The following is a 26,153-nucleotide window of genomic DNA, read 5'->3' as shown; positions in this document are numbered from 1 at the left end:
AATTTTAGTTCATGACGAATCATAATGTAATAATATGTGAACAGATGGCTGATCGAAACGTTACTACAGCATAGGTGTCACAAAAAACAGCGTTCACCAGACGTACCGATGGGGTCTTTTTTTCTCATGCCGCAAATTTCACACTCATCGGAAACCCCTTACTTTCCACACTTGTAAAAAATTTTACCTTATTACCATTGCAAATCACATTAGCAAGTTTTCAAAAAAGTCACGGTAACTTCAATTGAATATCACGTGCTCGAAAATAAACACACAATTTCGAGAACCGTAAATATCGCAAAGGACATAAATTTGAGCGTGAGATTTGAATCTGAATTTGAATTTGAATTCGCAAATGGCATGCATGAGTATTAGCCAACTAATTATGAATAATTCGAAGCAAGTAGAACGCGGCTCTGGGAGAAGGTGCTACGTATCAGCGTGCATAGATACATACACGTATCATGTACATACCTACCTACCCATAATGTACAGGAAGGATCCATCGTAAATTATTTATTCCTCTGAATTATGCAGCTGGAAGAACACCAAACTTGTCCTCTCCTTGAGTCCCGAATCCTGCTCTTTGCCATCCCGGAAAATCATCGCATATATATATATATATATATATACATATATATATATATATATATGTATATATATACATACTGGGTGATCCAATAAAAGGGATCAAGACGATCGTCTCAAGAATTCATGACCCTATGTTCATGTTTTAGCAGCTATGCCTTGTTACCGAGGAAATCCGGGAAACCGGAATGTATCAGGTTGCGAGAAGCAGACATCTTTTCGTGAATTGCCAAAATAAAAAAAAAAAACACTTTACCCAGTTTCTACGTAAGTCTTTTAACCCTTTCAGTCATAGTGGGACCGCTACGGTCCCACCTTTTAAAAAATCACCTCAGAGCTCTAGTATTGAACCAAGGCCTCTGAAAATACGTATCTAGGGGTTTTTTGAGTCGTTGATCACGAATATGAGGTCAGATTTTGAAAATTCGAAATGGTGGATCCGCTAAAGTCGATTCAATTGGGCAATGTGACAGTAAAAATTTCAATCACGTAAAATCTTACTTTATCAGGAATATTCCTTCAAATATGCATTACAAATAAATATTTCAGTTAATTTGAGATGGAATTTGAGATAATTAAAATCCGTGGTTTCTCATCATTAGCATTGATGCACGTGCGTGCGTCATAATAGGGATATTGAAAAGAAAAAGCAAGTAGAAGATAAAAACAGTAAAAAAACAGAAAGAAGCAACAAAAAACACAAAAAAAAAACAGGAAAAAAACAAAGAAACAGGAAAAAAACAAACAAAAAAGTGGAACTAGATGCTCTCCACGTCCTCGTCGTTAGTTCCGGGTAAGGCTAAGAGAGAGAGACGAATATAGACAAAGAAAGATAAGATAGCATTTGCCATATTGGATTTAGAAATTCTGAAGTTATGACTTCAGATTCGTGATCAGCCATTCCAAAATCCCCCAAACGACTAAATTCAGGCTAAAATATTGAGCAGAAAAATATAAGTTATAAAACTTGATATCCACCATATCGGATCCGCCATTTTGAATTTTGAAAATATAATGCCGGATTCGTAATCAGCGACCCCGAAAACCCCTGACTACAAAGTTTTAGAAGAATTAATAAGTATTTGGAATTTCACGTCCGCCATATTGGATCCACCATTTTGAATTTTGAAAATCTAATGCCGGATTCGTAATCAGCGACCCCGAAAACCCCCGAGTACCAATTTTCATCGAAATCGATGCAGATGAAAAATGCACGACCGGAAGGATTAATACATGGTGAAAGAGAGCCGATGCAAAGCTGTGATTAGCTAGGTAGATTTCGCTGGTAGGACACAAAGAATACACAGAACTTTAGAGATCACCTCACGAGACTTCGTCGGATTTCAGTAGATTATATGAGACTTCGAAACAAATTTCAAAAGACTACACAAGCCTTTGATAATTCTATGGGACGTACTAAAATATCCGTTCAGAACAGAACTTCAAGATAGATCAGCCTCAAGAATTCAAAGACTTGTTACTTATACCTATATGAATATCTAACCGATCTTTGAATTCGCACAAGCTTTTTACTCGCAGTCAATTTTTCTCGACGTAAAAGAAACTCGATAAGACGGATGACTCGTCTTAATTTTTTTTTTTTTTTTTCACATTTTTTCTAATTTCGTAATTCATTCTGACCGGTGAGTCAACAGTCATCGGATAATGGAATTTTACTTGGCGAAAATATCGCGGTGTATGTTTGCTTGTTATTTGTACGTTTTATGTACAACCCGTAGTCTTGTTTCTCGTCTTTTATTGTAATGGAATACAAGGAACTCAGTAACACTAAATGAAAGAATAACACGGATAAAAACAAACAAGAACTTACCCACAGTAAGCATTTCAACTTGAGCGAATTCGAATACGTTTCAGCAGCACCCTTAACGATAACCGGTGTTCGAGTTTGGAATAAATTATGCGAAGGCGTGATGCGAAATTAATGCTTATACCCGTGGGCCGCATGCGTTTACAGTTGTTTACTCGGAAGTATTGGGAAACTTTTCAACCGTGGAGGGTTAACTATAAATTTGTTGAAAAATTCAATACCTCCACCGAGGCTCCGCTTCCTCGACAAATAAAACCCGCATACCCGTAAAGTGTTCTCCGTTTTCCGAACCGAATGGGTTTCGAATTCCACTGGAGATTGTAGTATACGTCACAAAACGTTGCAATAAATTTATTCAATAAATGTACGCTGTACTCGTGCGAGTTTCACCCCAGTGGAATCAAAATATTTTGCGTCGATTTCGATCGGTCATGTGTGATAATTTCCTCGGTCCCGTTTTCATTCCGTGCAATCCTTGCAGCCCCTTTTACGTATTCCAGGAGTCCTAAGCCAGCAGCGGCTCGAGCTTGGAATCCCTGAACGCTTTTCATCGGGGACCTTTTGTACCACAGTGGCATCTAACAAGTCGGATAGACTAGCCCGCATTTGCCACGCCGCCACAACTCCACCAGAACGTATAATGCAAATATCCGCTCTCGGATCTTCCGAGGAGTTATATTTTATTTGCTTGTAGTGCGCGCGGCTTCTGCAAACAACCTTCGACCCTCGGGCACATTTCACATCGCAGTAATACTAACACGGAATTCTGGGTGAAACAATCGTTCAGAAATATTTCATACAAATTTTATCCTAACTTAACAGAGGATTGGGACGAAATCTGTGAAAAACGGTACTTCGTTCTTCTATAAATAATACCAGAGTGTGATAAGATACTGATAGTCTATGAAGCGAAATCGACCTGAATCTTACTTCTTATGAGTCCTGACTATTTCGGTTGCCTGAGAATCCGTTCTTTTGAGAAATGGTAACGATTCAAATATCGATCAATTACTCTTCATTCTTTAATATTTCCTTGAATTGGAAATCTTTCACTTGAACTTTCACAAAACGAATGTAACAAGGTACGTATCATTTCGCGTAAACGGGTGTTAGGCATTGACGCGAGAAATTCCTACATTGTAGAATTAACGTTGTCCATCTACCCGTTGGGTTCCATCTCTCTTTCTCTCTCCTCTCCCTCTCTCCCTCTGACTTGCTTCCCGATTCGAAGTTGTTGCTGACTGCGTAGTCTAGCGTGAATTCATCATGCGTATAATGATATGAAAACCGAGGGCAGACCCTGGAGATTCGCAGATGAGTATATCCACATACTCAAGAAGTTCTCGGGGTCAGTTACAGCGCGTATTGTACCGTCGCACTGACCGAATATGCCGAAACTCATCACCGGGAAATCGTTGTGTTACGTTGAACATTTTTAGTTTTCAACAAATAATTGTCAGACGAAAAAGAGAATGGGTTCGGTTCATATAGTCATAATTTGGACCTCCAACAAACTCGAGAATCCCCGGTGACAAGACCTCCTCATATATCTGTGGTGTCTTCGTTCACCGAGATGTGCTTCCGGCCATACAAGCTTCCAATATTCCGTTGGTGGGTTCTTTAACTTGGCGAACAGTTCACGATCCGTCGAGGGAACCAGGGTGCCCATATTTGCTCAATTATTATCTCCACTCTCCGAATTCTGTCTAGGGGAACAAGAAAAACATACCGTCGTTCAAAGTTCCGTATAGCTGGTGGCTGTGCAGCTGGAACGGACGATACATCGACTAACGCATTTATTTCCGCTATTATACGATTGTGAAAATGAAATCGGGGACAGATGTTGACGATTCGGTAAATTTAGGAGTCCTTGGCACGAAAGTAATAACACAGTTTCACGTAGTGACCATCTAAGTTTTACTTTTTTGTAATCCACTTCTAAATAGCTTATCACGTTTTCATTTCGACTATTGCACAATTTTTACGCCAGGCTTGGTATTTGTAGAACCAAAAACACACAGCTTCCTCATTCAAGTCCATTTATAATATTGCAATTCGACATTTCTGAATGCTCGAAGAAAGTTTGGAATCAAATTCAATAGAACTCTTTGTATTGTGAATACAGGCCTTCCGAACTTTTGAAATTGAAACACATAAGGTATTCCTAACAAAGCCGTAACTTCAAAGCTAAAGCTTGACCAACAATAAATTCCCCAATGTGCTCGTTAATACTTAAGTGTTCTTGACTCATGTGTATAAAGATCTAGCACGCGGATCTTGGTGTGTTAAGTACGGACTATCGTGAGTCTGGCAATGCATTCATCAGGGTGTCTAACTACGAGCAAAATCCATGCGGGTAATAACAGAATCTGTCTTAATTGGTAAGTTAGGAACTCTGTCCTCGGTTTCACAGTAGCTGCCTTTGGAATGTCTCCAAATATCACAGAGCCGAACTGCTCAGCAAATTAGTCTGACACTTAATTATAAATGGGATTCGATTCGGGACTTGAAGACTTCGTCAAACTGAATTCAAATTCTGAAATCTAACCTGGTTGTGGTTCTAAAATGGCATTCATTGGTCACATTCTCTGTCAAATTTCGCTAAGGTGACGTAAAAAAAAATGTCAGCATCCCACCGCTGTCACCAGTTTAAATTTAAATCGACATAGACACGAGACTCGATTCGGTTACAAATTGCGAATATTTTTAGATGACGGTAAGCCAGTGCCAATAGATTATTGAAAGTTAAATGATTGGAAAGTAGACGTCTTATTGTAGGAAAAAATTTTATTAACTCAGTGAACTTCTTCAATCCCACACCGGGAAATCGAGTCTCGTGAATCACATCAAATAACGTTCAGCGCATGTGGATATGAACAAGGTAATTTGATCGTATTGCGTATCGCGTATTCTACACTTGACTGAAGAGGAATCTAATATGAGATCAGATATTGAGAGGGCATTTCAAACTTTAAAAACGGGCCCGGCGGTTGTCATGGGAAACTTGATTATCTCACTCTCATCCTCCCTCCTTCTTCCTACAACCCTCTCCATCCACTTTTCCTTAGGCATTGGGTTTCTGTATACCGACTGCTGTTTAAAAATAAATATACCGCTTTCGTTCTACCCGGCGCAGGAATCGGAATAGCAATAAAAGTATATTCGACGGGGGAACATTTGTCCCTGCAGGTTCTTTCGCAGAGGGGTTCAATACATGCAGATAGCAGGTTATATGCAGACAACGTCGAAGGCTGCCTGTGATTTCCTCGTATTAGCACCAATTTTATTCCCCTACACCCTCCACAGACCAAGCGTAACAAAGTGGTGAACGAGGCGACGGTTATTTCGAAATTATTCACATCGGAGGATTAACTTTGGTTTACAAATTGCAAATAAATTAGGAAAACGTTCCTGTTTTGATCTTGAAACCTGATTTGGCTCCATTCCTACTCGGAGGTATTTTTTTTTTTTTTTATTTTATAACAAGAGCCACGTCTAGTTTTCACGTTTTAACTCCAGGTACAAAAATCCTACGTCTAACTACTGTCGCCACGGTAAAATGAATTGAACGTCAATGGACGCTGGTGGGACTTGGCTGGCAGTGACGGGGGGCAGTAAAACTTTCCTGAGATTAAAATAGTTCTTCGGATGGATCGGCCGGGGGGCGGCAGTTGAAACGATTTTCAATAATGGACCTTCAAAGTATAATTTGCACTCGTTTTACGGTACAATTCCAACGGCCGCGTTATTCCCGCTACTAACCGCTAAAGTTTAAGATACATACTCGAATAAAAGTGGCAGGTGAAATAAATGGGAGGATACGCCGCAGCGTTCGGAGCCGTCGATAAACGACGGAGCGACTTCGCAACATCGATTTGCCGGTAAGGTTCGGTGATCACATCCCTCCGTGAGAGAATTAAGGGTGATAGAATCCGTAGAATTCCACCTCGTTCGTCTCGACTTATCCTTGTTTTACCTACATATGTAAACACCTCGCCCCTTCTTCTTCGTCTCAGAATCGTCTGTAAGGCAAAGTCGATGAAAGAATCGACCGATTCTTTACGCTCTCACATTGCTCTCTACAGTTGGATAAAAGTTGGTCTCACCGGGACTAAGAGATAAAGATAGTTGAAGAAACGAGGGTGTATAAAATAAGAAACAGTAAGTTGAGCATGTCAACGATAATCTCGTATCAAGCAATCGCAGTAATTCTGAAGAGTCTCTTGACTGCGTTGCGAAGCCAAGAGTGGCGGGAAAGTTTGCACACATGTCGCATGACTTTGACTATCCGTGGGAATTTCGTGGCGTTACTTGTACGAAATGAAGATAATTCACCATACTTTTTTTGGAAAAACATCCGACCGGAGTTGAAATGTATCTCGAAACAATTCAATGGGGGTGAAACGTAATTGGAAGAAATCATTTTCTTAGCGTTCCTCACGGTTTTTGACGGTCAAAACATTGCTCATGCAGTTGAAATCCCAGAAATTTCCGTCGAAGAATCCTTGGAATTTTATAACTGCCAATAAGAGGTTGTAAAAATGTCTTGATACCCATCTAAAGATGCCTCTTCTTCTGAACTTTTTCATTTTCCAAAATTGAAAGAGATACAGGAATTTATGTTCAGTGGTTCGATCAGCGCCAGGTGTATCAGGTAGTATATGATGCGTGATGTATGAGCGTGATTTGTGCCTGAGGGTGAGGGTTCCGTTCCCCCTGTGATCGCTCACTCGTCAAACAGAAGTTGAATCGAGAGGAGGGTGCCAGGTGAAATTGAATATCCATGGTTACAAATTAACCTCGGTAACGGGAGCCTCGAAAGAGAGACTGTACGGGTGTATGCGTGACGGTGAAGACGACGAGAGAATATGTCGAGACTCCACTCAGACCAGCCTGCAGGCTTGGCGTAATAAACAATATAACACTCACCCGGCTTTTGTTCATCTCAGAGCAGAGGTGTGGGTTCCTATTTTCTTTTCCTTCTCATTTTATTCTCCTTCTTCTTTTTCTCCCGTTTCATATCATTTCTCACATTCTACGACAGAGTAGCTGGTTGCCCGTAGGGGGAACAAAAACCGGCTAGACGCAGCTTCTTCCAGACGACGAAGGTTCTTCCGGTGTGAATAGAACCAAGCTAGACGCTGGGCGAAGCTAATTCGTGTCACTTCGACTCTCTTTATCGTGCAATTCATTAGCCTGCTACCATGGACAACGTGATTCTCCATGCATAAAGAATCCTTTTCTTCTAGCTCACGCCGAGCCGCAGCTGTTCATGTTATTCACACTTGTGCATCCTGCACCCTGCACCTGATGTGGATATTGCTACGCTCAACGCAGCTACAAGCCATGTTCAACAAGTTTTGCGCCCAATATCTAGCTGCGTTCACCATTGGCACAGGTGCGCCTGTAAAATGTTTAGCAATTCACCGCAGCCTGTCACTCTGTAGGTGTAACGTCAAATGAACCGTACAATCGTTTTGTCATTTGACCTCTGTCGTCTCTTCCTTTTCCTCCTCTCTGCCCCTCAGCTTGGCATCCGGAATAGAAATATCGACTTCTGTTGTACACGTTGGCGCTTCATTTCCGTTATGGGACAATAAAAGCCATGGTCTTCAATTTTTTCGACTCACAGTTACGGTCAAAGTTATGGTCGTATGGATTTAGCGAACACATTTGTAAATTCACTTGGAGTCAGGAGCGTGTTCCATAATTTTAGCTGATCAAATTATCAATCTCTCCGTAATTCATGTGTATTCCAAGGAACATGTGCATAAAAATCCCCTCTTTTTAAATTTATCATGGATGTACAGAAGTCTGAACGCATCACCGTTGCACGAATAAAGTGCTTGTAGATGAATCTTGAATTGTGCTCCAGGCGAATCATCTCTTCTTTCACTTTCCTGATCCGATGAACGTTGTGCCAAAACGTTGTCCCGATACCGATGGTGAACGATGTTGTTAAAAATGGTCGATTGAGACTCAGCTTAAAGTTTCGGTGGATGGAGACATTGCGGGAAAAGGTTTACGACAAACAGAACGGCAGTGGCGTCGGTGTTCGCATAAAGAGTCGAAAGACAATTTTTTCTCCCTTGTGTTCATGGCTCGTTGACGTGAAAAAATTCACACCCCAGAACCCAGCCACACTCCATGTCACCCCGGTACAGCGCGTGCGGAGCTATGTTTGCTTAGAAGAAATATTTGCCAGTTTCTGATTGGCTATTTTCCCCGGAGTCATGGGATGTACCGTGAAATGATGTAGGTATTACAAACGATGCGAAGTTCTTTCTCACTGGCAAACACCAAATCAAAAAGTAAGAGTCTCCATCTCTCATTCCGTAATATCCCGACGATGATCTTCCGAGACGTAGCCGAGAGGTAAGAGGGAGAAACTCGTCTGCGGAGAAGAAAACCATATTATTATCATAGATCCGCGGATCTGTACGTTTCTATTCAAGTATTCTCCTCCCGCGTTCCTCTATCCCGCAGCGACTACTTGAACCGAGAGAATTTTCACCCTCTCTCACCTCTCTCCTCGTCTTCAGATGCGGTCGATTGGTTCTACAGCAAAGAGCCACTTTGTTACCTGTAATAACAAACGAAATTTTACAATAACATCTTCGCTATTTCGCTGGGTACTGCTTATTGCAGTCGATTTCGATCACACTCTCTCTCTCTCCCTCTCTCTCTCCTTTATCTTCCAGTTGACTTTTTTTTACAAGTCATTAAGCCACGTGCCGATGGGCGAAGTAATAAACATGAAAAGAATAACAACGTGCCGCACTCCGGTTAATTCATCCGCTAAATAACGGACGCAAGTGGTAACTAAAATTGGATGGGTTGAGCTTCAGCCTCCGTTTTAGGTCCTCCCTCCGATGTTGGGTAGGTGAAGCCCGACGCTTCGACGTTCACGGACGTCTTTTGTTTAGGTTTTTCGTTATTATTTGTCGACGTGACGTTGGAGGAAATCCGAGCGATTTTTCATTGGTGAATTGATGACATGATATTGGGGGTAAATCTTGGTAATTATTCTCCTTTTCTTGGCCCACTTTCTCTTTTGTGGCAGTTCCTCATCCCTCTAGCTTCTCTTTCTCCTCAGCCTTAGGCAATGTGGACCGACTGATATAAAAGAGCAGCTGCAGGCTGCTATAAGACGATAAATAACGTCGTGCCAAAGGCTTCAAAATGAATTAGTCTAAAAACAGATTTCCTCGCCTTGAAAGGACCAGTTCTATATCCTCTTGCTCATCGAAGCCAAGATCCCCGAAGAACAATACAAAAGCGATTCTTAACTCGAGGTATGAAATCAGAAAGTACCGACGTTCAAAGAACGGAAATTTCTAAGAAATGAATTTCTCTAATATAACAGGTGAAATTCTCATCTTACACGCGGCTCCGTACGTGCTCAAAGAGCACGTCGGGTACTTTTCAGAAAGTCAAACAACAAAGCCAACATTTACCACAGACGACCACCTTCCTTTCCAGCTTCCGAAGTTTTCTGATTAAATCTCACTGAGAGGCGGGCGGAGGAAGTTCAGACCTTACATCTGACCAAAGACATCCAATCCGCGATCTTGATTTATTACCGTGCCCTGCGGGGGTCGTTGGCTTAATCTGCACAATTTATTCTCCACGTTTAACACGAGGCAATGATTTTATCAGCATTTACATATCCGACGCGTGTGTCTTGTTCGTTTCAATTACAGCCATGTACTATTATCGATCTCATCTACAAAATGGACCCAAGGATACCGCAATCAATAACCTCGGAAATTTCTTGACATCCTGTACAAAGATACTTCGGATCTTCCTAACTTTCCGAATCATTGGGGATACTTAAAATCACGTCGAATCTTTGCCATCCTGTAATATATAAGCGAAGATCTACATTGACTGACGATTGTTGATCGATCAGTCATACGGTGATTATCAATTCCGATGAAAACAATGCATGTATAAACAATCGGATCTCAAATTGCCGAATGGATCTCACCGCGCCCAATGAAACGGAAAAAAATATCCGCCAAATCGCGGGCGCTGAATCAGTTGAAAAATTGATGTCAACTTGACGATCAGGACTAACTGAGACATCATAATTCATTGGGCAATCTGTCATAAAGTGACGGTATTTTACATCGCGTACACACCTCCGACGGCCAACGAGAAGGTTGGATGAAATTGGGAAGTTTATGCAACGCGTACCCGCGAAGCTTCAATGTTCCAGAGTGTAAAGTTGACGGCGGAGTGAAAGAGAGAGAGAGAGAGTTAGAGGAAGGGTGAGAAGAGGGACGGGGTGCCAGAACGGATGGATTATATTGATGAACGCAAGGCTCTCGTATTTCGGAATGAAACTGAGCCCTCACAGCAGGACCACCTCACGGTCTGGACAAAGCCGAAGCTGAGGGAGTAGAATGATTATTATAAAAGCTGCAGTCATATGCGTCGGTAAATGTGACAGCGTCAATGCGCAATTGAAGATGTAGATTGCAGATCTCGCGGTGGTTGAAAACAAGCTTACAAAAGCTCAGCAAGCGATCATGCACAGTCATCGTCATCGTCATCACCGCGCGTTCTCTTCGCACGTGACGAAATCCGCACGCCAACGACCCCACCACTCCAATTACACATACAGTTTCAATTAAGATTTCACACCCTCTGTTCGCCTAAGGCCAAGGGAGGGGGGGGGGGGGGGAGGGGGAGGATCCACAGCTGGATTATGCGCGTCCTCTTTCAATGCTCAAGATATTAAAAAGTCAGCCTAAATCAACACCGTCCTTCTCCCCCGAAATCTAACCCTCTCGCACCACCGCAAAACGCCAAGGGCTACCCGCCACACACCCTTGTATGTCTTTGGTCGCGACCCTCGCTCCCACGTCAAGGACGAGGTTCGACGATCTTCGGCTGGGTGACGTAGGAACCGATATTTTTTGACATGATCGAATATTCAGTCGCGCACTGCGGTGTTTTTTCATTACCTTGTCGTTTCGACGTCGGATGTTTTTATTTTTATTCACTGTTGTGGTTTTTGTCAAAATGTTTGTTCTTGCACGTGTGAAACGATTGGGTGAACCTCTGTAATTAGGTTTGGAACTATTGTCTCGGATTTGATAATTTTGTGTGAGCTACGGTGTTTCGGAATAAAAAAAAAATTTCGATTTCGGACGGACAAGCTTCTCAGGGTGCAAGGACGAGCGAAATCAAAGCTGTTGTATTCTGAAACACTCTATTGTACACTAGAAATAAATTAAGATCGGTGTTTTGACTTGAAAAACGAATTCGAGATATTTTCTACTGGTCCACTGTTTCCATGAAAATTAGATTCCGGTGAACACAATCATTCTAACTCGCGTGAAAAAAGTTTTCAGTTTCATTAGATTATTTATTTATTTTATGATAACACTCGCATATTTTTTCCTTTCAATAGATATTTTTCATCATCGAACGTTGTTAACTTTATTACATATAGTACTCATTGATTCGAATTACTGATTAATAACCAGAATCACCAATTAATTAATATTTCGATTCGCAGATAAATCGATCAATTGAAAAGACAAGCAATCAAAGTCTGCGATTAATCAATTATTCGCACGGACCTAAATCAAACCGAAAGTTCGTAGATCCAACGAATTTATCGGGTCAAACTTAATCCGATTTGAATCAAACGAAGCGTGACATAATTGAATGGATTAAATAATGAGTGGAAGTTGAAGCAATATACTTTTTACGAAAGAAAAATTAAGGGGATGTCTACAAATCACTTCTCAAGCTGCTCAGGGGTTAAAATGCGTTAGTCTTCTGCCTTTCTGTTTACAGTGTATAAAAATCTGAAAACCAGAAGGAATGATAAACATTCGGTTCTTTTGCCCGCAACCCGCAGGCTGCAATGAGCGCTTCGGTGCTGCTTTCCGCCTCTTCCTCCTCCTCCTCCTCCTCCTCCTCCTCCTCCTCCTCCTCCTCCTCCTCCTCCTCCTCCTCCTCCTCTGGAGAGAGATATTAAACTTTGAACCGGAACAACATCTCGAGGGGATTTAACAGCCCTGAGTTAATCAACAGTAAACCCCTGACTCGTACGCGTTCTGCGAAAACTGACTACACGTGACCCGGCAAACGACCGAAAGTTTTTCTTATCGGCGTCAAGAGCTTTTGCGTACTTGTACAACACCCTTACATACACGTACGTTGTACAATATTTCACTCGCTTTTACTTACAATCGATGCTATGTATGAAAAAAGTATCAGATTTTAATTTTCAATGTCTTATTATTTGATACAATAATTTCATTGAGATACAAGTTTTATCGGTACTCAGGTTCATCAATTTCGTAAAGCGTGGACAAAAGCCACGAAAGAATTCATTTTTCTCTCTGATTATAAATTTTTGTAAAATTCTACCACTAATTGCATGATTTTCGGTCGATTGTTAATCAATTTTCCTCCACGCAATGATTATTTTTGTACCGACAAATATTCAAATAGTCACTCAATTAACCTTGGCAATGTTTAGTCGATATGAATTTTGTTACACAAGGAAAAAGTAAATTTATTCAGACGTTTATACGGTAATATATATCTAATCAAATTAATTTAATTATACATCGGCAATATAACAGGTCACTTGTTTTTGTACCAATAACTTACGAGTTTTATTACCGATATTTTTTATTAACACTCTGGTACATTGAACTGATAGTTTTTTCGTAGTAGAATAAAGAAGTAATTTTTCGACAAAAGAAAGGTTCAACAATAATTATATTCATTAAGTTTATCGATAATTACAACAACAATTTACAAATCATACCTTATCGTTACTTTATAAGTTGCTAATATTTAACTGCTTGATAATAAGTCACAATCATCGATTACTTTATCATTCAATTACCATCATTAATTATAAAATTAAATTTCACTCGACTATTCATGACTTTTAGACACTTTGTCGAAGCGTGATCAAACTCACCCTAATCACAGATGATTTATGAGACGAGTGATTGAACTTGACTCGATTACCGCGTTAGTTGTGTGCTATCTAATTAAACTTAACTTGATTAGTCGCGTTACTTATTTTTTTTAAATATCGCAATGTACTGGATTCGATTAAAAAAAAAAAAAAATAGGGATAGTATTGAGAAATGCAATTTCAATTCAACGTGCGGTTCAGCAACTAATGTTAGATGCAATCCGGTAAATAAATGCTTCGCGTTATTGATCGAAAAAAATTCAAACCTCGGTAAAACAATTTTTTACAACAATTTCAGTTCCGACTTGTACTGTTATTATTTAATTACAATGATGACTTCATCGTTCCGGTTAAAGAAACCTAATTTTCCGAGTTGAAAAGAAGCCTGGTGCTTGTTCTGGCGCGGATTTCCTTAATTAACAAAACGGGCGTAAAAGTGGCATCAAAGTTAAGAAGTTAGGCGTGAACCTAACCCAGAGGAATAGGGCGAGCAGCACGTGTAGAGAGGTGTATAAACCCGTTGGCCAAACAGAATGAACGAAAGTAAACGAACTCAAACCCTGCCGTGAACATTTCAAATGTACTCGAACACGTTTACCCCATTTCGGAATTTGTGTACTCGAGTATCCCGCCCGGCCTGTACTAATAACCCAACTTTCGCAGTTATGATTCACATCAAACAGCATTGATTGATTATCGTTTACCTAAATGGAATCATCGTGTTATTCGAACCCACGCGGAACGGCGTTTCTGAAAATGATGGAATAGACTTTCGGAAAAAAATTTCTGCGAGAAGAGTTTTCAATTTTACAATTACGATGGGAAATAAGGTACGGCAAATTTATCGAAATGTCCATAACCAGGTTCAAATATTAACTTGACTCTATGGTGGCTTGAAATGAATTTAATACTATCTTACATTTGGTAGGATAAATTGAATTTTACTACGTCAGATGAATAAACTAATCAGAAATAAAAAAGAAAAAACTACGAACTGTTGGAAAATATTCGTCTCGGTTGTACGAATGATGTAAAATGAACTGTGTAGCCAGCCTCTGAAAGGTGTGCAAACTGTTTTAGACACTTGAATTGTAAAACGCGTTGAGTAACAAAAATCAATTCATTTACATCGCGATTGCCTGAAATTTGTTTTTACGCTGATACCAAAGTGATGACATTTAATGTGCGCTGTGTGCTGGGCTACGAATCAAACATCCAAGTGAGAAAAATTAGACTGCACTGTTTTTTTAACCGAGTTAATTATGTTTTCATATTTTTTCCTGAGTCCCAAAATCAACAATTTTTCAGGATTCAACCTTCCGTGTAGTTCGAATTCGCTGCCCCTTGGGTTCCAGTTTAACGTCACTAGCTGCCATCTGCGTTGCGAACCTGGAACTTGTTGCATTTCCGACTATATCGTCCGCGGGAAGAAATCCGCACTGCTTTTTTCGCTCGTTCATAGTCAAAGTCAGCATTATTAACTCGAATTTTTTTACATCAAAGGACCATAGACAGATCATTGAGTCAAGTTTTGTTTCTAAAGAATACATAATTCTTCTTTGGCCACGGATCGACAAAAATGTTTTGTATTTTTTTTTTTTCATTTCAAATCTTTCAACAATCATATATCACAGCTATTGATTCTCTGAACTGAAATATTAGATCGAACAACATTAATAGAATTGACAATTATTAATTGATAAAGTGGTTTGCATAGTTCAAAAAACAATTATGTAGCATTTTAATTGGGCCTGCTAGCGACGTGATTAACAGTTTTTTTAATTTTTATTAATAGCTGAGTAATTGAGAGAGTCGTCTCGGCTTACAAGCGTGACTCCGTCGCTGTAGAATCAAACATCAGGGTCACATTTTCAAAGTCCTGTCGTTCGTAATTGAATCACTTTGTTTGATATTTACTGAAAACTTGACACTGATTCTCTCTCGAGATTCTTGTAAGCGATAATATTTATTTCCAGTATTTCGACAAGGAATTAGCCCGACGAATTTGGTAAATGAACTTTGTTGAAAATATTGAAAAATCACCATGCGATGTAGTAAAAGCATAGGAGCGTGTCTCGAGGACGTAAGGGATGTACAGTCAGTTGAAAAACGCGTAAAACAGCAGACTAATTGTAAAAAAAGTTGTAAAAAGTGACACACGAGTTGATTAAGTTAAGGATAAGAAAAAAAATGTCGGAAAGTGAATTTCAACAGTAAAAGTCCCGTAATCAACAACGTCAAAGAAATCGCTCTATTGTAATTTTTTCCAAATAATTCACACTGTACGTTTGAATAATTCCCTTAATTTATTTTGACTTCCTTTCACTTTGACTAGGTTTGAGTCAGCAAAATTCTCACATTACTCGTCAACGTGAGAATAAAGAGAAAAAATTCGAATTCTCGCTTATACGAGTATCCGACACATTATCGGCACTGTACCGATAAATTGTACGATAGTTCTAACAATCGTTTTACCGATTCATGTTACAGCGATGTCATGGGAATTGTTGCGGTCAGTGATGAAAGCGTTCCCAGAAGGAAAATTCATACAATTTACTTCCGGGTTGGACAAGCTTCTGGCCTACAAACTTTTACCCGGATCGGACATCAAGAGACCCCACAGACTTCATTTGCCGGACAAATTACCCAAGGAATTTACGCTCGTCGCCTCTTTCAAAACCCTCCAGCGTAGTGGACCCAGTTATCTCTTCGCCGTACTTAATCCTTTAGACACCGTCATCCAGCTGGGTATCAAAATTTCGGTAAGTACCCTCAGTATTATCAAATTATCATTAGCGGTGAATTCATCGCTTGCCACACCGTTGTTATTGTAATTTTTTCTCAGAAACAATGATGTTGCAGTCAATTTTGTCCGAACATTAACGAACACTGAGAGACATTTTTAGTCCCGGTTACCGCTCAGTCCTTAAATATTTTCAGTTTTTTACCACGATCGAAAAATATAGTTCTAGGTAAGAAATGAAATTTATCTCGCTGAAGTATAAGTGAGTCAATTTTTTAACTGAAAATAGCAAAATGTTCGTTAAGGTAGAAGCTAATCTTCCGTCGTTAAATAATGTGAAACGACAAACAATCCGCTACATCGCTATATTTCAAATTTTATTCAAATTGGTACGTGCCATAATCAAACAACGTTAATTGGTTGGGTTAACGGAGTACGAAATTTTGGGAAATTAATCGATGATACGTAGATATTCAATTACTCCTGGTGTAGACTCAGGTAATTATTTACAAACAGACGTAGACATTTCGGGTCCAAGATATTTACGGGCTTCCATTTCGTTGCTCATATATGTTTATTTTAAGTGGGTCTAAGACGAGGTCGAGATGCTTTCCTGAGGGTACAATGGGGTGAAGTAAGGAAATTAATGAAATTCAAAACTATTACTTCAAAGCTCCCGCGATTCCGTTTCCATTTATTTAATTGCATGTACTCGTATGCTTAATAGCTCAAATTCTGGGTCTAGAAATGTTTCTGAATAATCCAGAACAGAAAATTTTGTAAACTTTGAAGCAAGAGGCAAATCGTATGCAGGTTTCGTCACGTGAGCATGATTTTCTTAATTACTCAATTTTTCCGGAACGATAAAGAAATCGACGATATGATGCACGGCTTCCTGAGATATTGATGCGAACAACGTTCAAAATTATTGTCATTCTTACAATTTTTCTTATCAAAATTCGAGATAATTCCATCCTTGTTAAACAAAGAATAGGAATCCGTATTTACGGATAGGTGCAAATCGCAATCCGCTATTACATTATTAACTATAAAATTGTGTTACTTATTTGCTAAAGAAAGTTGGAATAAAAAAAAAAAAAAAAAACCATACAAATATCAGAATTTGATATTGAAATCGTCTTCAAAATTTAATCTTTCTGAATTGACTGAAAATATATCTGACTATTGATAGTTTCAAACGAGTAGCAGAAATTCTTAATTTGTCATCAGATTGAAAATTGAATGCCAACTTTTGTTGTCCAAGACGGTAAGATATCGGTGAAATAATTACAAATCCCTAGGAGCAAAAATAAGACAACCAGAGCTTTTTAAAAAACATGAACTTCCGATTTTGTGTAAACCAATATCCAAGAACTTGGAGAATACGATCAATCCAAACAAACAGGAAAATACTTGTTTCGTGAAACTTTACCGATGGCTTGAATTCAATTTCCAAAAAAAAAAAAGTTCAGAGTTTTACCGACGTGTTCCATTCGATTAGGATACAGAGCTGTTTTAAACAAGGGAAAAAAAAAGTGACAACCGTGTGAAACTTAATCACCGTTAAATTGAAGATCATATTTTTGAATAGTGCAAAAATCTGTGAATGAATCAGTTATTAAATCTGTAAATGCTCTGAGAAAAATTTTTAGTACCGGTTACCGCTCAGTCATCAACTGTTTTTATTTTTTAACACAATCGAAAAATGTAGTTCCAGGTACAAAATGAAAATTAGTTTTCTAGCTGTTACCCGAAAGTCTAGTATCCGTTACTATTCTTTCTCATTACGATTACTGTTATACTATATTTACTTGCAACTGTTGCGAAAATTTAATGCTCGTGAAACAACAAATTGACGTTAAAGCCTTCTTTAACTGAAAAAGTAGAGTAAACCGACAATATCGTAAAATGATTACACGTACCTCGTTTTTCGTAATTCCAACAATATTCAAACAATTTTTTAACGATACCTGTTTTACTGAATTTTTCCATTTACCGTAACAAACGACAATTTTCTCAGATTTGAAGGTATAAATCATATAATATATACCTTCAACAATAAATTTTCTCGTAATTAATGATAATGCATATCCGCATTTCAATTATTAGACGGTCTTTGACTGTCTTACGGGCTTCCCATCAGAAGCGTAAGATTCCAAATTGTAAACATTCCTTACATACATTCATACATATGTTGCCTAAGAGGAAGAACACTTTCTATTGATATTTTCTCAGAGTGATGAGTAAGACGCGAAATGTCGGATGTATTTATTTACTTGTGTACTTAAATATCGGGCAGGCTTACAGACGTAGACGTGGGTTCACCGAGCCGAGATATGCGCGGTTAGTGACACTTGATCAAGTATGTAGGAAGCGCACATAATACGGGTACATATCTAATTTCGCACACAGATCTACGAGCCAACGGAATGCTAATTTGTAATTAAATTTAGCGCTCCAACGAGTTTCCGTCTACGTAATTGTTATAATGCAGACGTAATATACTACAAAATTAGTTAAACTGGATGAACTTTACGCCGTACATAATTATCATCGTGCTTTGTTGTAATTAATTACGAGCATATTGCCCTTCGCTGAGTATTTCAAAACGGATTATTCCCTTAAGCTACTTCATTTCCATGACTATAATACGCATACTTGGACTAAATTCTATTCCAACTCCAAATTCGAATGTAAATAGTTTAGTTGATTCTTTTTACAGATTTACCGTGCAACAAAAAGTCTCATACTTCGAATCGATAGCCACTAAATATGTCGCGTAAGCTTCTGATTGAAAACGACGAAATTGATTCAAGATTCTCAGAACGTGACGAACTGCCCCTATTCGAAAATCAAATCGAAACCGAAACTGCCGAGCTACGTTTTGTGTATTAAAACTGGGAATGACTGAAAGCTGAATTGATTTTCATTTTCATTTCTCTCTTTTCCCAGGACGGCCCCGGAACCAATCAGAACGTAACGCTCCTCTACACCAACTCAGACCAGCATTCTCTGTCCGACGAGATAGCGACCTTCACGGTTCAACGTCTGGTCAATAAATGGACTGAAATTGTCTTCAGAGTCACGACCACCGACGTCACGCTCTATGTAAATTGTCACGAATTCGGGAAGCAGAAGGTAACCAGAATTCCGTCGGAGCTCATCTTCGACACCGCTAGTAAGCTGTACATAGCACAGGCTGGTCCCAACATTAAAGGAAACTTTTACGTGAGTATCAACTGGCTTTTTATCCATCGAAAACTATCATTAATCAAAGAAGGAAATCAGTTCTTTAATCCGCACGTGTGACTCAAAGACTGACTTTCTTCTTTTGGTTTAAATCTAGCACCTAACGATAACATTTCGCCGATTCGTTAATTTAGTCAAGTATTATCACCATTCGACGAGTCTCGCTGATAACAATATTGAATAAAGTTTAATTTTTAACACGCGAGCCAGTCATTTGATGCAGAGTGCAGGTATGCTAGAAAATAGTAGATAATGAAATAAACAGTTAACTTACGTTTCAATATCGTCTCAAACTTTGATAGAGGCAGGTGAAAAAGCGAAGAATTGCCTGCAGGAATGAGAATGAAACGCCTAAGGGGGAAAAACGCGTGTGTTGTGTAAAAAAGTGCAAGGATCGGTGTACTTGAAACTAGCAAGGAAGATGGCGGGTCTTAAAATATTCGATGAAATTGAAACTACGGCGATAAACCGTCGCTTGAAAGAATGCGTTACATAAAAGTTAACGCTTGTCAGTAATAAATATGCCATGGGTTTTAATAAAACAGGCCCTTTGCCCCGGCATCTTATAAATCATACGTACAGCGTTCCGTCGGGTCAGAGACGGTTTGACCGTTTATTGACGATTGAGGAGACTTTCGTCTAACAACCGGAAGTTAATTTGAAGTTCGAGAAAGGGGATGGAGGATGTGGAACAACGAGCCCCGGTTTTATTCCAAGTTTATAAAAGGCTTCGGATGGGCGGAAATATACGCGTTTGTGTGTACGCGGATTCCGCGGAGAAGTGGAACAAGTGGAACTGTGGGAAAGGCGAGAAACAAATTGCAAAAATAAGGGAAACAAATGGGAAGACAGTTTGTAAATTTATTCCTAATCGATAATCAATTTGCCTTCGAAATTGCGAGACCCAAACGGAAACCGTATTGCACAAAAAGGTAGTCGCGTTATGGCGATACGATGATCCGACCTATCAGCATTTAAATTTGTTTGTCAGGGGAGGAAAAAAACTGACGAATAAAGAGAAAAAAATATATTTAATTATACCGCAGATTTTCGTACGATATCCGCGTGTCGGGTTGTTTTTTACGCTGGAAGATGATACGCAATTTTATAACGCGTTGCACGTTGAGATGCTCAAAGAATGGACGGTTTGTTAATTATTAGTAATTTTCTCCTTCTTTACGTTGTATTTATTAGGCAATTTCACCGGAAGATCGATTTATTAATGAGAAATAGAGGGCTCAAAGTAACATCGTATTTTTCTACGATATTTTATTCCACGTTTTGCACGTTACATTTTTTCAGTCAATTTGCTTTTTTATTTATAAAAATGAGTCAAGAAATAATGCCAAGAGCCGGTTTGTATAAATTTTTCTCCTTCTTCCTGGACTGCACCGAGAGAAATTTTTAGTTCCGGTTACCGCTCTGTTCTTAACTATTTTCATTTTTTAGCGCAATCGAAAAATACAGTTCCAATTATGTAATTACAATTATGTAATTCTTCACTTTCAGAGAGATATTCTAGACGTACGTCTACCTCGTAAAAGAATTCCCTAAAAAATCGATTCCTTGCGAAACAACTTGTTCAACCTGCGTTTGTTGTCCAGGTACATTAGAGTCAAAGTGATTACCGTAACGAATAAAGTCGCGGTCTGCCCAATGCAATCAGGTGAAATTTGATACGGCGTAGCAGCGCCATCGCATCGCCCCAAAGCAGATTACTTCGTTGCATAAAATTAGTGTTTTTTTCACCGGAGGTCCGCGATTGCCGCTGGAATTCTTAGATATTGTAATTTTCTTTGGAATGGAATTTTTTCCACCTACTTTTCTAGCAGCGTAATCTAGCCAGTGGTCGTCAACTTCACCTTCTTCTCTTCGAGCACTCGCACGCGTCCTTCGGACTTCTCGGTTTCCTAGTTTTCAACTTTCACGTGAGCATTCAATCGGCTCTCTCGATTTCCGCCGTTCTTAATTTAGGAAACTTCCTCCGGCGTGGGAATATTTTCACTTTCATCCAGCCTAATCCAATAACAATCGCTTCACCGGGGACTTCTTTCGCAATCAGTTCAATTCCAGTAAACTAACAAATCACCAATTCACTTCGTTATCGTTCTCGGTTACTTGTTGATTTGAAATATGTCAACGAGAGATCGGGGAGCCGGTCAAAACGAAGAAAATCCCATCGTCTGGTTCTAATTTTAGTAATTTCACCCTCAGGCTGAAGCTTCGTAGTTGAGAATCGACAGTGACACTGCACCGTCAAACCTGCTCATATTACCCTGAATTCTCGAGGAAAGTTCCTTCTCTCGTTAAATTCTCATCATGTCCCGTAGGTATAATAAGAACAGGCTGTTAAGTGTTCGGCCGGCTTTCCTCCCTCGAATGCATATGCATTTTATCACCGGAGAACCTTTCCAATTATCGGGTTAATTCTCTTTTAAATTGATTCATTATTTCTCCTCTCTTTCTCACTCTCTCTCTCTCTATCTCTCTTTATATTCGAAAAGAAACGATGACTCTACATCTCTCAGAATTCGATCTCTCGAAACCCGCACTTTTGACCTCGTCTTTCAATGCCGGTAATTTTTTCACCAACTTCACCTGTAAGGGAATTATATAGTGTTTTTACACCAAGTGAAGGTGCGACAGATAATTATACTTCGAATTTGTATCTGTTATTTGCCCGCTCTTTTTTTTTTTCATCACCCAGTGACGTGGATCGTAATCTTTACTACCATTATTAAATTAGATTCATGCGTATAGATTTACGCATTCACTGGAATATTTACCAGGATACAGAATTTACTCTTGTACTTTCCGGTTTTGGAAAAGTTTGGCCGGAAAGTTGCGTTACAAAATGTTTACGACACGATATGACATGTGCTGAAATTTGGAAATGAAGCTTAAAGAATCGCACATGATTTTTAGAAGATTTGAGAATCGTTTTTGCTATTGCAAATGTCTATTTATGGACAATGATTCGAAAGACACGTAATTTGGTAATAAATAATAATTGAAGATTCAAATAATTCTCACCACGAAGCAAAAAGATTTTTGCATTATATATCACGACCGAAATCGAAACCGTATTTGTCTGGACCGACAGAATCCTAATTCGTTATAGAATTTCATATATTTCCATCGATTTCTGCGGCATAGAATTATTCTAACAACCATTGAAATCATTTTTGGCTGTTTAGATAGTTGTGAATAAAAACTGAGACATTAAAGGACATGAGAAATTGAAGACAGATCATTTCGTTCTGAGGTGAGAAATAACGAACTGTCATATCAAAATACCGAATACAAACGCCTGATATGTAACTGAAATTATTTTTGCTTGGGATGCGTGAAAGAAAAGTAATTGGTCATGTTTTGATACATGGATATATTAATTAATAATCACGATTGGATAATCAGAAAGTAATGATTGTTTTTGGGAATCGAGTGGAACCGCCAGGCAGTGCGGAATTTGAGATGATAAATTGACCGTTAAGTCTGCTCAGGGAAATGTATAAAGTTCGAATAATAGTGGATGTACAGAAACCCTCGAGAACGAAACGGGACGCTGCATTTCCCCAGGCAATAGAGATCGGGGAGCGGATAGCGAAGGAATACAGGATACAGGAGTGCAAAAGAAGGATTAAATAGCAGAAAATGATTTAGTGTTACTAAACCGCCCCGCTCTCCACAAAACTTTTTATCATTTTTTTTTTTTTCATTACGAGATAGTCAAACATTCAATATTATCAAATTATTACATTCTTGTAGCTGTCAAGAATTCTTTGAAAGTGCAAAAATACAAAGTACTATAGGTATGAAGAAAAGCTTGCAATTAGATTTCGACGCTTTATTTCAAATCGCTATAAAATAGTTATGAATCTAGTCAATTTGTTTCTTGTATCTTTTTCGGAAGATTTTTTTCAAAAAATTTAGTGAAACATATTTTAGTTTTCTCCAGTAGTCAGTTCAATTGTCATTTCTTGATTACAATCAATATCGGTACAATGTTGTAAAGTTAATTACTTAATGAAAATGAGCAATCCCAGAATAAAATTTAACGGAATTAATAAAAGTATCTGTATTAGACTTGGCCAAAAAAAACGAAGAATTTTTTTTTTAATGGTACCGTAAAAACATTGTTCACGACGACAGATAAAAATTATCCTGAAAGTTTGAGCCCTTAATATTAATATTAAGGGGTGTACTGTTACAGCTATTGATTTTTTAAGCCAAAATCCGTCAATTATCAATCTGAAAAAATTTATCAATCCATATTTTAGAAGGAAATTAAATTTCCTACAAAAAAGCTCTCTCACTAAATTGACGTAGATCGAGCCGTTTCCTTGTAACCGTGCCTTAAACATTGATTTGTTTTTTCAAATTTTTGTTTGAATTCTTGATTTTTGTAATTACCAGAAAAATCAATATTTTCATAGATCAAACCATTATTTTTGTGGGAAATTTGATGCTCTACAAAAAAGGTCTCTTAACATTTTTCATGAAATTCACTCCTTTAAAAGTTATTCGACAGTGAAATTGTATTCAAAAGTAATTTCAATAAGGGCTCAAACTTTTAGGATAATTTTTATCTGTCGTCATGAACAATGTTTTTACAGTACCATTAAAAAAAAAAAATTCTTCTATTTTTTTGGCCCAGTCTAATCTATATACTGAGCTTTTGTTTATAATTGTAGTATTCTTTACTCTTGTAATTTTTATATTATATTCTTTGTTCCTTGCAAATATAATAATTCGATAAATATTTCACGTTCCACCATTTCGATATGAAATCGATACAATCGAATATCGACTTTCGGCCAAGCAGCTACCTTAAAAATAATGAACAGCTGGGAATCGTAGTCAAGGGGAAAAAGTTTCGTGTCCCTCTGTCACGGAGAAGAATTGTTTAGACAAAAGACAAATCCCCAGTTTCAACATTTCCCCCTTTTTTTATGTACCAATCAGGTTTAATCGCTTGCGTCGAAATTTCCGAGTCCCTTTTCTTTTTTGCACCCAACGACGATGCTGACTTTTACAAAGCGTATCTATCCACCTAGTAGGCTTCATCCACTTTTGGTGTTACTACTCCTACGGGAATTCCTGTATCTATATGGCCAATCGTAACGAAAAATCTGACAGGCTTGCGTCGGTTGAATTCATAAAAAAACCAAGTAAAAAAGCGAAAGAACAAACACGTTCATATTTTCATGTCTTTCGATTCTCATGATTGTGGTAAAAAATGAAAATAGTCAAAGACTGAGCGTTAACCGGAACTAAAAATTTCTTTCATTGTAGATCTACCGAACCTTCTACACCCAATCTCGTCTCTCTCTCCCTCTCTGTCTCTTCTCCTATTTCCGATACGCGAAAAAATACGGTCAACGATCAGTTGCCAGCCTGTTTGCATCAGTTTGAATTTTCCCAGCAGATGAGGCATTGCAAAATGACAATCACAATAGTACGATTATGTTTTACATAATTCGATGTGTAATTTACCGTTTACTAAGTTCGGAATAATCGTAACTTGTGAAATTGAATTCTTAAGCTTGAAAAAAAAAAAACATTGTTGCGTCGACATTCCGAACTTGAACCCGCTAAACAATCTCGGATTTGGTGAGGTTTCGGCATACAGGAGCGGTCTGATACATCCCTCGTCGATAAATCGAGGGCGGCACCAACTTGGTGGGCCGCAAATCCAGCTTTTTGGAAAATTAAACCCCTCTAAATCGTTCCTCTTTCCCTCCCCATCCTCTCCTCTCTGCGGCACCACTTTCCAACGTTACCTACCGTTTCTATTTATTTCCCATTCCACTGTCCCACTGTTTTATGGGCTTTCATAGGAAGACGCGACCGACCGAACATCCCACCGTACCAAACAGACCTGTATGAAGCATGGAAATACTGCTGCACCTGCCGCTGAGGCCGCATCGCGGCATTGCAATATACAATCTATGCGTATCGACGTGGTTTGAATTTTTTTTTCCTTCCGTTAGTTTTTCGTTTTGTTCCTTTTCCTTTTTTCATCTCATTTAAATCCTTGCGTCGAACGAACGATTACGAACCGCCTTGCTTGAATACCTCGTCACTGATTATGTGAAATAATTTATGCTAATGCGCGCATTTTATTTTGTTTCGTGTCGTAAAATACGTGAGAATATAGTTTCGACGATTGTAAATTCATTTCTTTGCACCTGCGGGTGTGGGGACTCTGATAAATATTAAGTGGGTCGTCTGGTGTGAAGGCTGTTTTTTTTTTTTTTTTTTTTAAAGTTTTTCGAGAATTTTTTTTGCGTGCAAACCATTGAAATAAAATTTATCATGATTTTCACGAGCTGAGTAAATGCAATTTTCTCAAAAATATTTAGTAAAATACAAACTACCAAAGCAATTATGATTATCCTAATTTACGTGATAGGTATAGGTTTAATAACGATGCTGTAAAAATTTGAGAATGTCTACACTTTTTTTTCACATACGGTCCTATCGGGCAGCATACGTTAGGTTACATTCAATATTTTGTTTGCCAAAAATATACAACGTTTGTTTAAATGTCAATGAACATAATTTCAAAATTATGATGCTTTTATTTCAATGGTTTGTCTTAAAAAGATACTCCGAAAATCTTTATAAACAACCTTTACACTAGACGAACCCCTTAAGTTTCAAGCTTCACGAACTCTTACGAAATGAAAATTTTTACGAAAAAATATTTTATAACCTGAAGTTTATTTAAGGAAATCATTGGAAATCAAAGTTTGGAGTTTAATGATTCCCTAAACAATAAATAT

The 26,153-nt window shown here is 38.6% G+C and overlaps 1 protein-coding gene across 1 annotated transcript in view; it reads left to right on the top strand.

The window, feature by feature from the left end:
- Window positions 1–26,153, top strand: part of LOC124175034 (collagen alpha-1(IX) chain) — a 149,199-nt gene that overhangs the window by 43,288 nt on the left and 79,758 nt on the right. The window contains exons 3-4 of the mRNA XM_046554844.1: window positions 15,864–16,135; window positions 19,069–19,344. Coding sequence (XP_046410800.1) covers window positions 15,864–16,135; window positions 19,069–19,344 — 548 coding nt within the window. The remainder of the gene's footprint in view (window positions 1–15,863; window positions 16,136–19,068; window positions 19,345–26,153) is intronic.

The sequence above is a fragment of the Neodiprion fabricii genome, chromosome 2 (assembly GCF_021155785.1).
Source record: "Neodiprion fabricii isolate iyNeoFabr1 chromosome 2, iyNeoFabr1.1, whole genome shotgun sequence".
NCBI classification, from domain to species: Eukaryota; Metazoa; Arthropoda; class Insecta; order Hymenoptera; family Diprionidae; genus Neodiprion; species Neodiprion fabricii.
Note: the sequence above shows the minus strand (reverse complement) of the source record. Positions and strands in the feature narration are given on the sequence as shown.